General features: G+C 41.0%; 1 protein-coding gene across 2 annotated transcripts in view; it reads right to left on the bottom strand.

The window, feature by feature from the left end:
* dlgap2b (discs, large (Drosophila) homolog-associated protein 2b) overlaps positions 1 to 15,030 on the bottom strand; it is a 72,258-nt gene that overhangs the window by 23,151 nt on the left and 34,077 nt on the right. For both annotated transcript variants that reach the window (XR_011102760.1, XM_068708364.1), the window contains exon 2: positions 2,135 to 3,285. Coding sequence is in view for 1 of the 2 variants with exons in the window: in XM_068708364.1 (XP_068564465.1) it covers positions 2,135 to 3,285 (1,151 nt within the window). In the remaining variant the exon portion in view is untranslated. The remainder of the gene's footprint in view (positions 1 to 2,134; positions 3,286 to 15,030) is intronic.

Raw genomic sequence — 15,030 nt, 5'->3', positions numbered from 1 at the left:
TAAACTTGGCACAATGTGGACAATGTGGTAGAAGGCATACATCATCTTGAGGGGGGAGTTGGGGTAAACTTTAATAATGGCCAACCACTTCAGCTCTTTTCATCCCCATTACAAGAAGTAGACCATTTCATAATGGTCCAGGCCAACTTCTACGGATAGAAAAGTGTTCCTGGGGAGGTGCAGAGTTTCAAAGCACAGCTATCCTCTAAATATGTTATTAAGGCCGGATGATGATGCCCCTTTTGTAGTTGAAAACAATGTTTTCATTATTTGTATATCTTAAATCACCTTCATGTGAAGCTAATTGAAACGTGAATTTAAGCTTACGGTATTCTAATGCTGCACTGACTGTGAGTCACTCTGGATGAGAGCCTTTGTTAAGTGCTGACAATTAAACAATTAAAAGAAATTGAATCAAACATAGCCGTTGGCTTTCGACTGTGTCTTTTGAAGCCAGTACCTGTGGCTAAACTAGTCGAGTCCTCTTCATCTGTCAGATGGTATGGTAAAGACGAAGGCCTGAACACTGTGTACTACACAATGTATTTGTAGTTTAGTTTGCAACCTACCATCAGCTCTGGTTTAACAGTATATCTTTTTTTGTTTAGACACCTAACCTGTGTGTTTTCAACATTAAAGTCTCGCTCAGGTAGCCCTGTGTTCTCTTCCACCATGACATTGATTCCATTAATTGATCCCTACATCTTAATAGACAATAGCTCCCTGAGGTGACTACACAAAAGGGAATCCTGGTTAAATGTATTGGCTTCTCACTCTGGACACTGTAATTGCCCTCAGGAGAGGAACAGAAAGAAAGGTGGAACCTGAAAGGCCTCCCTGGCAGGATTTGTAATCAATACATCAACTACTGCATTTTACTCAGAAGGTCCTCTACGGGGATGGGTGGATATTGATCTCAATTATTGTTTGTTATATTTTCCGATAGGTGATGTTCAAGCTTCCGATGCATTTAGATAGATATTCAACAATGACAAGAATCACATTGCATTGGAGGAGGGCTGTATATTTTATCTTTTAAACAAAGAATAGCACCATTGCTTTGTGTCAAGGTTTAAATGTATGTCAGAGGATTACATGGCTTTCTGATTTTTTTTTTTTTTTTTAAATTGTATTCTGCATATCTTTGAATTTGGAAAGCACCTTCTGCTTAAGCTTGAAAAGTTCTATATGAATAAAATGATTATCATTACTACACTAGTATTATTATTATCTCTACGTTCTTATCTGCAACGAAAAATGAATCAGTAAAACAATGGCTCACAAGATTTCTTTGAAACAATCGCTGCAGGCTCTGGATGGGAATGGGCCTTGTGTGTGTGTATATTGTGTGTATATTGTGTGTATATTGTGTGTCACCCGTTGCCCAGACATGCTGCTGCACTCCACTCACGTGGGACCGGATCCTGGTTCAGGCGACGGACTGCTGCACAGGTAAATTGGACTCTGTTGTAAAGGCCTAATTAAAATGGCTTTTTTTTTTTTTTTAAAGTGATGTGTTTAAAAGTAGCTCACAATTCGCACTTTATAATATCTTTTCTAATCTGCTACTGTATGTAATGTACAGAATCACTTAACTGCGAGCTCGTCCCAATCCAGTGGTAGAGAATTAAGGATGACCCGTGGAAATCTTTGGACCGCAGTGCTAAAATTGTATTTTGGTTGTTGATTGGAAACGGCCCCGAGGGAGGACGTCATTTTATGTATTTTGGCCAATCATATATTAGCATGAAAAAATATAATCAATTGAATTGATAGAGGTCCAGCCCTAAGGGAGGACAGCAGGAGACCGTCCTCCTGTGCCCACCACCACCTTTTTTTGTTGCCTGCCCTGCATGTGTAGCTGTGGAAGCATTTTTAATGGATTTCTTCCAAATAAGAATGGAAAATATTTTATACATTTTGTGATGGTTTATTTCAACCAGTCTTTTTATATGTGTGTGTGTGTGTGTATATATTGTATATGTGCATGTGTGTATATATACTGTATATAGTACCTGCAATAAGTACATTCAAATTTCCAAAGCCTAGCCATAAATTGAACCACTTATTGTCCATGAACTTTGTTCGATTTCTGTCCATTTTTTAAACATCAATCAAGTAAAGAACAACTTACCTGCAGGTAGTGACATGTTCGCAATGAAGGCTTGTGGTCCGAGTGCATCATGGGTTTCTCTAGATTAAGCGATGACTTCCTGTAGGCCTCCTTGGCCTGGCTGACTGTCAGTGTCGACCAGGAGCTCCTCTTCATGAATTTGCCCTCGGGCGCCATGGCCATGCTCTCACAGGCTGAGCACTTGACATCATTGTTACTCTTAGAGGTCTTGAGTGACAGGTCTCCAAAGTGATGACTGTGCATGGAATCTGGGTAGCAGTGGCTGACATGTTCCCCATGGTGCCTCGACATGACACTGGGTGTGCGGTAGGTGCTGTCACTATCCAGGTTGTCGTCGGAGCTCCACCAGCCGCCAGAGCGGTGCTTGCGTTCTTTGCTCTTGCTCCTCTTGCTACCATGTTTGGTGGAGTGGTGGCCATGATGGTGATATCCGCCTCCACCTCCCATAATATCACCTTTTGTGCCATTCATCTTGGACGATCCCTCCAGGGAGTGGGACTTGGTGAAGAGCTTCTGGACAGAATGAACAAGGTGTCTGATGCGGCCAGGGCTCTCGCTGCGTTGCTCAGTGGTGGTGGAAGTGCGCTGGTACTGTAACGTGTGGAAGCCATCGCGGTGTAGTGGCATTTGTTTCTCAAACTGGTCCAGTAGGTTAGCAGGAAGGCGGTTGCTCTTGGTGCCGGCGAGATGGGAGGAGGCGGCTGCTGCGGCTGCGGCGGCCGCGACCGCTGGGGAGGTGGCAGAGGCTGTGATGGCAGCGCAGTCGTCCCGTGTGGCTGAGTCATAATACTGAGAGCTGTAGTGCATTCTGGGAAATGTGCTGCTGGAGATGTGGTCAGGCACAGCAGCTGGAGGCATCATGACAGGGGACATCATCATGCAGTCCGAGTGGATGGAGCTGCGTGGCGAGTAGCGGTGGTGGAAGTCCATGGGGCAGCTCTCTGTGGGGCTGAGCAGGTAGGATGAGTGGCGGGACTCGGCGCCATGGTGAGCGTGGAGGTCATGGACGTGGGGGTCATAGTCCAAGCCATAGGGTAAAGGGATCTGGTGCTGGGAACGGCTGCCCGATAAGCCCTTCATGTTCCTGGCTGGAGGGAGGCGTCTGTCTTCATTGAACTTTCGAGACGGGGACCAAGGTGAAAACTTCTGGTCTGTTTCAGAGAAGGGGAAAGAAAGAGAGGGAAATAAGATACAAGCAAGTTGGAGCGAGACTTGCTCTGATTGCGCTACGTCAATTTCTCATCCTCCCACTTTATGCTGTTTCCAACACAGTATAGCAAGGGACTTATAATGCGAGGGAACACTCTTGCAATGGAGAGATCATGTTAAGTGAGAAGCTGTTGCAGAATTAAATTCCACATGTAAGTATAGTTATCATTAATTATAAGTGTTGAAGTTAACAGAGCATGTTAACAAGTTGTTAAAAGAGACAAGCAAGCAAGACAATAATCAATATGCTGCTTTTATTAAAGTATGGAGGCACAAATATATTTCTCAATATTTCTCTTTTAAGTCGGGTAGAAATCTGCTCTCTTCTCCTACGCCCTACAAGGGTTCAAATCTCATCTTATCTGAAAAGAAGTAGTTCCACTTCAGCCCTCAAAATTGCTCGGAGGAATTTACTTCTAATGTATAATTTTTCACAGATTATTGATTACCTCCTTCAAGCTATGATGACTTGAATATTGCAATATCTTTACACAACTGATTCTATTGTTTTCCTTAATGTCTCAAGAAGAATTTAATTTCTATCTGGGCCAATAAAGAGAATACGATACAGGAAAAAAAGAAAGACCAGTATATACCGTAGAAAATAGTATTAGTGAGACACCGATAATGAGCATGAACGATGATATTAATACAAGCATATTGATAGATTGACAAAAAAGTTGATTATTCATAAGGTAAAAATGCATAAAACTCGGTGTAGATTTATAAAGCCATATGTACACCTGGTTCTGTTTTATAAATCACCAGAAGAGCTGTCATTGAGCGCGGATGTGGCAATTTAAAGCAGGCATACCACCTACTCATCACATGCACCTGTAAACCATCACTACCCAATAGCTCAATCATCATTATTCAACGTCAGGGTAGTAAATTATTCATTTGTAGAGCTCATTTTAAAACAGACTCTACAAAATGCGTTACAATTCAGGATAACATTTTAAAATTGTTGACACGGGGAAATATTGGTTTGATTGTAAATAAATAAATATGATATAATTCATCACTCATTCATCACATAATTTAAAATGTTGTTTATAAATGCGGCACAATCGGTGTGAAATTGGCAAACAACCTAAACAATGTTTTACTACAAGGTCTCTCAACTTATAAGTCCACCCCATCATATGGTATCTTATTTTCTCAAGTGAACAACTTTTTTTGACACTTTGCAATTTGAGAATTAAGTAGCTTTTTTTTTTTTTTACATGAAGGGTTAAAAAGTGCAGGGCGCCTGTCATGGGCAGCCCACTGCTCCCTGATACAGGGATGGGTCAAATGCAGAGAAAAATGTCCCCCTCAACGGGATAAATATAGTATAATAAGAAAAAAGAAGAAACTCCTAAATCCTTTTGCGCTTATCTCTGTAAGGCACTTAATGATGAATGCTCACCAACCACCCATACGTTTTTTTCTATATTATCTTAAAAAAACACTGATACAATATGTGCAGAGTAAGCTCATAGTTTATTATTATTTCCAACAGTTATTGTACTCAACGTAAAAAACTTCTATAATTTCGCTGATAAATATAGTGCGCACTATAATCTGTGGTAAATGAACAACCGACCCGTTACAAAGCTTTGAGGACACAGCGGCTGCATGCAACACAGGAGTTTTATGATGAGTATCTGAGAGACACTGTGAGTCAATAGCATTGGTTCTGTGGGTCTGCAGCTGGTGAGACCTCATTGGCAATGTTGTAAAACAGAAACTGCTAATGAAAAAGTAAGCTCTATGGAGTGTTATCTTTGAAGCAAAATGTCACATTGTGACATTAACCACAGAAAACCCTCGCTTGGCTTTGCTGACATTCATTTTCCAGGTTTCCAATATAAAGAAGAAAAGTGTCTGCGAAATTAGATCATACTGAAATTGTATAATAAACTGTAAAATCTGTTTGACTGCTTGAATAATAAAATGCCTATATCCAACAAGTGATTAGTTACTTACTTAAATCCTAACTTGATACCCCAGTTTGTCCTGTAATCCCATTCAAGTTAATTCATTATTCCCACGCCTCTTTATTATAAACGCACCATCGTCTAAGGGTCCTCTAAAGTTTATTATTAGTCTCTATTTCCTTCCTCTATGACTGATGCAACAATCTTGGTCATAATTTCTGTTCATCTGTGGCCTATCTAGATACTTTTCAATAAAAGGAGCAGCGTTATTAAAAGCATCTGTCATCATGCCTTGCTTCCTGCATATCAATTACAGCTTACATCTTGCCAGGATGTAATAAAAGATATCAGGTAAACAGGGAGACATTGTTGAAGCGCCTTAAGTGTTTGCCATTCCCCTGTAATTAATTACTTTGAGTTCTCTGCAGCAGGAAACCCCAGTCTGGAACAGTGCACATCGTCTTACATAACATTTGGGATCTGTGATCTCACACACCATTTCATGAGAGCCAGAAATAAAACGCACAGTTGTCATGGCAACCACTGCTGAAAAACCCAGGAACTGTAATGGGAATTTTCAAGGTTGTTTGGGGTGGATCCTGGTCTTCAAAAAAGAGGGAGAAAAAAAAAAAAAGACACGTACAGTATGTGTTGTGATTCAGACACTACATGTTTTTGTCCTGGGCTGCTGTGTTTGGTGCACCATTACAAATTGTGCTGCATTTTGTAATGGTGCACCAAACAGAGTTCCAATAAACGATGAATTCACGCACCAACTTGGAGACGCATAATCAACCCAGATTTGGCTGCGCATTTGATTATCTCTTTAAACATGTCTTATAATATTGGCTTTCACAATTTAAATGTCTTCCAGACTTACATTACATCCCTTTTGAAATGAATACAAGTTGGGAAACGCTTCACTAACCCTTAAAATCCACCATCAGTGGGATTTGTTGTGCTGCAGGTTTTTACAACATCACTGAGTAGATATTATTATTGTTTCTGTTTGATTTATATTCTTGCCTAGCCGTCTATTTTGGTTTAGCTACATTAGAAGACATTAAAACCCACGATTACTCATTGGAGGGTGTAATCAGCCACATATGTGAATCATTTTCACATTTCATTTCTGCCTCTGTTTCAGCAGAGGTTGTACATTACTGGTTGACATTAAAACATCGTGTGTAGCTATGGGAAGCAGTAGACATAGTGTTGTAGAGCTTCGGTGTAATAATTACTGTACTGTGAATATGCCACCATGCTCCTGTGTTCCTCTCTTTTTCTCATTTCCACCATCATCGCTCTCTGAAGTCCCCTCTCACTTTCTCTCAAATTCACCGCATTTAAGTAGATGACATCTACCGACTGCTGAGGCAACAGAATGTGTCAAATTAAAACTAACAATAGTAATGAATGCACACAGAGATAATATGTGTGTGTGTGTGTGTCTGTGCTGTATGACTGTGGAAACATACAACATATGTTCAAATGCAGTTTCACTTATACAGTAAGGAAGGAACCCATTAAAAATGGCCAACAAAAACATATTATGTTTAGCATTTTGCATTATCTGGTTGGATCAAGCTGTGTAGTTTTCAACAGTCGGCAGCAAAAAAAATGGTACGTTTCCACAAACCACGGATATTTTGAATGATGACATTAAAATGGTTTCATATCAGCCTCTTATGCAGAAACGCACAATGCCACCTAAGTTCACGTTGTGAAAAGATTGGTTAGGTCTTAGTTGAGGTTAGAAAAAAAAGGGCCACGGTTTGTGTCGAAATACAAAAGTAACGCAGCAACTCACCGTAACATAGCTTTAATAAATAACAACCAGCCTGAGCAGACTTTCTTATGTTATGTAACAAGTGTAAAGTTGATGTTAAATATTGATTTCACACGGGACATGAACAGCGGTCTCCTCTGTAAACGTCCTGTGAGTGGACTTTATCGCTTGTTTTACTTTGTACCGCGTAACTTTCAGTAACGGTCACACACTGTACTACGTAGCTTGCTGTGCACGACGCTCCTTGTACTGTGTCCGCTCAGCAGTCTGGCAGCCATGCCTGTTTATCTATCTCCATCTTATCAGTAACTTTTCCACACCATCATCTTTTAGCTTGCACTATATTGTAAAGATGCTGATGTTATAGGGTCAAGCCCCTATTTATACCAGTGGGAAACATTCAGCAATCATATACCACTACATGGCAACGTGAATACTATGAAATAATGAAGTAGAAGCCAGAGAACATCTGTTTGCTCCCACAGAGTAGTGTCTGTATCACTGTCAGCCTGATCTGCATTTTCTCTCTACATTCACCCCAGGATTCTGATTACATAAACTCTCTTGAGGTGGTTTGATTACCCCATAATCAGCTGTTTAGAGACTAATCTTTCAACCCAGATTGGTCTCTTTAGCTATCAACCAATTCATTTCAAGAAGAGTCAATTTGACATGAACCGTTTTCCAGAGAGACAGAAGGAAGAAAATAAACTACCAAGAAGACACTAAAATGTTTTCAGTGATAAATGAATCATTACGCAGATGTAGATTAGGGCTGCAGTGTAATTATCTAAGATTACTTTAGCATTAACCCTCCTTCAGTCCACAGATACATCCTGCCACTCCAGGATTGTTGTCGATACAATTTAGCTTTATTTCTTTATCTTTAGTATCGCATATATTTGCTAATATTAGTTAGGAGTTAAATAAATAAATTTGTAACAATTTCATGAACCCAAATTTAAGACAACTAATCTTGTCTCTGTGTTTTCACATGGTGAATAAAAAGGGCAAGGTGAAACTAAGTAGGGGGACATGAGCACATCCAAAATATTTTTACAGGCGCTTAAGCAAAAACTCAAACTAAAGGCACAACCCGGACAAAGGATTCCTATGCTGTACTAATCGCTCCCAATAAATGTATTGCAACATTTCGTGATCTCCTTCAGGCTTTGTGAAGACTTGGCAAATTGATTGATCCGTTTTACCTGAGAACATTCTGACTGGCAACATTTCTGGATCACTTTATCCTCCGTGACTTATTTCTTCCCTGAGGTGAAAGTTGAGCTGTCAACTCTGTGGTTTTGAACCTCTGCATTGTAGAACAAAACATGTTCACCATTGTCCTTAAATTCATTATTCATATCAACTATGTCGGATTCCGCTCTTCACATTGAACGTTAGTGAAACGAAGTAGCCTGTGGCACCTACCATCAATCCACAGTGAGGATGTGATGCAGTCAAGTGATGGGAGTTCATGTCATGTAACGACTCGGTCCGGTATGATAACACAAGCGCACGCTGACTGTCTGCCTGAGGAGGCTTGTGTCATCCAATATTTGCAGCAGACTGCTCTGCAACTTCTACCAACACATAGTAGCCAGTCAACTATTCTCTGTGTGCGGAGGCGACATCAAGGCAGGGGGCGCCGGCAGGCTCAACAAACAGGTTCAAAAAAAAAAAAGAAATACTAGCTGTGTCACAGGGCTGAGTCTGGATACCCCTGAAGGCATTCGTAGAAGGGAGGATGACTTCCTCAGCTCTATCTTGGACAAAACCGCCCACTCTCCCTAAGATGAGCTGATGCAACTACGGTGCACCTTTAGCCTACAGCTGAACCGCCTGAGGTGAACCATGGAGTGTTTCAAGTGCTGTGTTATTTGAACAGACTTCCGTTTGGCCACACAGCTCTTATTTCTGATTCTACAATAGCACCAGTTTCAGCCACTAAGAGAGTGCTGCAGCCTGTTCACAAGCAAATCTCCATGAATGTACCTGGACTGGACTAGTCTCCACATCTGCCCTTCTTGGCATCATTTCTTTTCTTTCTTTTTTTTTTACATTTCTGCACCAATTCTATCTGTAAAGCTGGCTGCAGGGGTAGCCTTTGAACAACCACCTAACCTCAAACTGCCCTGTGTCCAACAGATTGTTGTACATAGCAGCTTCCAGGTGTGAGTGTATGACTGCAAAGCAGGCCATTTGTGGAAAAGAGCAGTTGCGCTTGGATGAATATTGGTTTAAAAAGAATCCACATCTGTGTGCACATGTGCATCAACTGACAATAATCTTACAGTGTGAGAGGAGAGCTTAAACCAGAGCGAAGGGGGGAAAAAAGAGGACATGTAAGGTGGGAGAGATTGATGGACTTCAGAAGGGAGAGAGAATTAAGCTTTTTTTGAGAAAAGCAAGTAAGCCTGTTTCCATTTTAGGGTGAAGGGAACATTTCAGAAAATGACATTTACAGTTCAGAAGATTACACGGTATGAATATAAATCAAACTGTTTAAGTAGATATACTTTATGGAAAAGTGAAAGATTTTACAAAACATTTTTTATTGGGTGACAATTAATGCTGTAGTTAACATACTAAACAGAATAAGATATCTAAATGCAAACACTCCCTCCTGACTCTTTAATCCGTGAAACACTGACGAGAGCTTTCCTGTGTCACAGCTTATGCAACAGCTATTGTGGTGCATGATCAACATGCTGTTTCCTCCATTCCTTAAATGTGCTTCAGTCAGCACCGGATGCAGCATGTAAAACATTTTTGACCCTGACAAAGATGCCACATATTGAGGGGAGGGGGGGGGGGGGGACGGGACGTTAGGGCTAGAGAGCGGGGAAAGCCTCGCTGCTTGCTCGGCTCTCTGGGAAACCAGGGTGATGCTTGCTGCTAAGTTAAAGCTCTGCCGCTCTGCTACAGTCAGCGCCTGGCCAGCATTTCCCAAGATGGTTGCATAACTTGGAATAAATGTGGCCTTCCTCCTCCACACCAATGCACGGCTAGCTAATGCCACAGGGAAGAACAGAGCAACAGGCAGCCAAACTGTGGAGTAAGAATCACACTTTTAAAAACATCCTTGAGAGACAATTTATTGATCACCGTTGAGCAAAAACATCCATTCTTAATCAGTTGTTACTCGCCTGGATTGTTCCCTAGCCCTGAACTCTGCATCAAAGACTTGATCTCAGATGTTCGGTTCGAAAAAATAATCCACCGTCTACTTGGAAACAAGTCATGTCATGGTCATGTTACATTTATCAAGGTTTACAGTGATACTGGAGAGCCAAAACAAGCAAAGAGTAACACTGTTGTTGGCCATACTCCATTTACGGTCTTATTCAAGTCAAGCTGTGTACTTTCCACAGCCTGTGATTTGGTCCGTCTCCCTGTTGCCATAAATAAGGCTGCACATCAGGTACACAGACTATTCCTGTGTACCTGATGTGTCCTTCCCATTGCTAGAATAACCTACCGAAATAGAGTTCAATAAAGCATTCAGCACGCACTGGATTGTAGACAGGCAGACAATTTTGAAGAGGTTGACAGTCACTCATGGACTGAGTCTATGTGACTGTGGGAGGAAACTGAATGTCTTGAAGATTGAACTGATTAAGCCTCTTAGATGAGTGGGGATATACTGTGTCTTCTAAACTAAAACCGAAAATCAGGTTGCCTTGACTCTGTAGCTATGAGAAAGAACTGAAGATCCAGGAATGACGTGCGTTTACTTGTGCCTGAGTATCTTGGTTAAGATCGTGTTTTTGGAATATCACAGTTATGTAAACACCTTTTCCCTGCTTTTGAGAAACCTGGATATGCTAGCGGTAGTACTCCGATATCCACTGTGGCATTTACTGCGAACACTGTAATTAGACAGATGTGTGAAAGTAAGAAGCTGGCCACACTTTGAACTTCTCTGCCAAGCTTCTTTTTTTTTTTTTATTCTTCGCACAAGTACTCTCATCTGCTGTAAACACTTTCGCTCTCTGATGTTTGACAACAAATTGTAACGGCAAGTAGCAAAATGAATATTTACTGGTATGAAATAACCAAAGCATCTTACTGTTAATAAAGGTATACTATCCCTCTGCAGACACTGCAGAAGAGAGACAGTTTTAAATGATAATGTGTGTTTGCTCATACACACAGGGACAGCAGTGAACATTATATAAGTGGAAACAGTGTTAGACCTTGCAACTGAGACAAAATCATATTCAATTGGATGTAGCTTTGCAGCAGAGGCTGCATTTCACCTTTTTGATATATCCGCCCACTCCCTCCCACTGCTGCTGCTCTCTCCTCGGCAGGCAGACTCTGGATGATGTTGTAGTGATGCCACACACCCAGGACACAGCCTCAGTCTCTTCTATACGCCCTTCAGTGGAAGAAAACGCCAAATAGGGAGCTTATAGTCCATCACTGCTCACTGTGAAGCCGCCTGTAAAGCCTCCCACACAAAAGATAAGGTCCTGTATACTGAGGAGCTGTAACATACAATCCCCACCGGGTTTACGTGTACCTCTCAATACTTTTATAGATCTGTATACTTATTATCTCCACCAGGAGGTTACGTTTTTTTGGCCGTGTGTGTGTGTGTGTGTGTGTGTGTGTGTGTGTGTGTGTCTCTACGGCGTATCTGCTGGACCCATCAGCTTAATATTGGTTGGCTCATTTATGACTATTTTCTCAAGGACTCCTCTTGGTTGCAGTGATTCACACTTTTTGTTGTTTGTTGACAGTTTTATACCGTCAATGGTTGCTGACTCCTCACTACTCTTAACCAGCTGGTAGGGGCCCCAAATGATCAACAACTGCTTTAGTTTGGACTCCTCTTTCCACATACGGATCATGAATGGTTCCTCTCTTGAATTTGCACGCCTATGTAAGACAATTGCCCGTATATACACAGTACGTACAACTATCACTGAGCAAATGACAAACTGAACTGAGCACGTCTCCTCATGTCAGAGTCCTACACTGTGTTTGGCTAACAGAGCTAACAGCTAACGGAAGTGAACACACAGCAGGACTGCCTGTTTCCGTTCAGAGGAAGCGTTTAACAGTCGACATGAAGAGTTACACAATAAACTGCAGGTTAGCTGACAGCTGCGTAGATAGAAATGAGAGCGTATCTATTGCGTGAGACGTGCAAGTGAAAAACGGGTCAGATGTGCTTTCAGTCTAGATGGGGGGGGGGGGGGGGGTTAATTGTGGTTTGTATTTATTCATTCAATCAAACATTACAGCACTGGTTGGAGATCTGCACTCCACTGAGTGCACTTCTCTAGTTGTACATGTAATCCGAAAGGGTCTGAAATGAGTCGTAATGACCAAATGATCTCAGGTCAGCTGCACTGACAATGTCTCCCTTTGAGTCCATCAGGTCCAGTATAAATCTAACGAAGTGCAACACATCAAGGCAATGTGAGATGACCATAAATGGTATAATCCCCTCCACATTCAGTCTGTCTTATCATCAAGCACTAATCCTAACCTTTTCTGTTGTTTCCGGCGTTATATATCAGAAATATATCATTGCTGATGTTACAACTTAAACCCTTGGTGTAGGAGGCTTAGGTTTGGCATCTTGCCTTTCCTCATTCAGGTCTTGCAGCAAATGTTGACACATTTCCATGGAAACTGCTCTGTACGGTATGTGCTCATCGCGGAAGTCTCACTTTGTGCAGCCTTGTGTGAGTTTGGAACACTTAAAGTCTTCTTAGTTGAGTTGGATGTTTAAGCCTCTGCCTACAAAACGTTTTACCTCAACATATTGTTCTGAAATACAAGGCCATGTGGAAAATACTGCTTTATTCTACACATGTTGGGTTATGTGTGTTTATACCATGGCATGCCATTAATAGTAACAGACGATATGACTGCTGTGCTGATGCTGGTGTTTGTTTGCTGTTCAAAGTAGTAAACTGTAGCTGTTTAGCTTAGTTTATAATTCAGATTGCAGTAGCTGTAACTTGCAATGTACTTGCGTCACTTTTAAATCAACAAAAATGCATCTCTGAAGTTTCTCATTAATATAGTAAATGAATCGCATCTATCTATATAGAATGCGTCTCCACATGCGTATTGAGTGACCACTTGTGGATCTCATTTCCTCGCTCTGTATGCAAATAAACACAAACATCATTTCTGTTTACAAAGACCAAATGCGTTGTTTTTTTTACCATTTTGTGTTTTCAATGATTTATTATACTGACTTGTGCTGAGCAAATTGAGCAGTTAGCTAGCTCTGGACTGTGAAACAATATAGAATTCACTGTACGGCTACAAAGGCTACTGGCAGCTTTTAAGGTGAAACGTTTTATTTCATGTTATTCAGTGCATACAAATTTGTTCACACCTGTACTTAGAGCTGTCCACTTGTGCTTAGATCACCTAAGATGCATGTTAATGCCAGATCTAAACAAGGTCTATTTCTGCATTATCAGTCTGTGTGTAAATACCTGAATTCCCCAGCATGCATAAAACTATTTTTGCCCTCGGGACATTTTTAAAAATATACCATCTGTTGTGGCGAGAGACACTGAATAGCTAAGACGTGGTTATCAAGTGCAGGGAAGTCACACGGTGGCAACAACAACGCTGACAGAAAACAGCAACAAAAGGTTGAGCTGGATGTGCGCCAGAGAAGATGCATTAAACACAGACGTTAGGAAACAGCATTGCTTGTTGCATTAGAGGCTATTGGCCATATAGCGTAACACATCTATCCTCTCACATGTAAAAGTCTTGCTAATGGCTGCAAAGATTTAACATTGGTGGTCAGCCATTCTTGTTAGCACCCTTGGTTCTTAATTAATTTAAATAATTGTTCTTTAACTGTAGAAACATACAGTAAAACACCAACAAACTGGTGTAATTTAAGGTGACATTCAGTGTAGATGTAATACAAGGTCTTTCTAAACCTGTAGTTAAGACTATTGACTAATACTATTTGGTCAGGTTAACTGTAATAATGTGTTTATGATAATGCATTATGTCATTGGTCTCTGGTTATTACATTAAAGGTAGTGTAACATATTTTTGTGCACAGACAGGGAGAAAAGTACAAATATCAAAACCAAACCTCATCTCAAATTAATTGCGCTATTTGATGATTTCCTTATTATGAAGAAAGAATAAGCTTCTTCCGAAAAATGTCCTGATATCTGCACCGACTGCAATATTTAAGCACAAGCTGGGCCTCCTTCTTCATCGTGTTTCAACATATGTTGAATTCAGAATGCTTGCTTTGACCAGATCATTTGTCAGACTTCATTCCAGCAATAGAAAACTAACGCTGTTGCAATGTATATTTCATACATACACCTTGACTAAGAAGCCTCAGTTTAAGTGATATACAGTATGTGGGGAGAGCATCAGGTGCAGCTGGCCCCGGCCTGCAGCGTGGCCCGCCCTACAAAAACACATTGTCCCCTGTGTGTCACACGTTAGCTTTAATCGCCGCATGCAAGGACAAAAGTAAAATAATCCCTGTAACCCTTTCACATTTATTCTAGCAGCAACACCAACACTGATACTGATAGACAGTGTTCAGCATGCTTAAGCAAAGCCATCCAGTCTTCCCACACAGAAGGCACAGAGACGCATAGTGACACTGAAACAAGTATTGTTATCAGAATTGTATTAACCCCCCTGACAGATGATCATTCCACAGTTATTACATTATCCGTTGCTAGATAGTCTTTGGCAAAATAGTGCTTTTATAGACCCTCCTTTGCAAAAAACGCTGCTTAGTAGTTGTTTGTATGAAACGACTTCATTATATTTGGACACAGGCATTTGTGGCTGATGCATACATTACTGGGCATAATACACAAGGGGGTATTTAAATGTAAGTTTCATGCAGCATTGCTTGAAGTTCTTCCTCTGAGGTGTTAGTGCTGTGAGAGTAATAAAACAGCTGTTGTGTCTAGACTACAATTTGGTGTTTTATTCTAACAGGAAAC

This window comes from Cebidichthys violaceus, unplaced genomic scaffold, assembly GCF_023349555.1.
Source record: "Cebidichthys violaceus isolate CVI_PGR_0920_01 unplaced genomic scaffold, fCebVio1.0.p SCAF_14, whole genome shotgun sequence".
NCBI classification, from domain to species: Eukaryota; Metazoa; Chordata; class Actinopteri; order Perciformes; family Stichaeidae; genus Cebidichthys; species Cebidichthys violaceus.
Note: the sequence above shows the minus strand (reverse complement) of the source record. Positions and strands in the feature narration are given on the sequence as shown.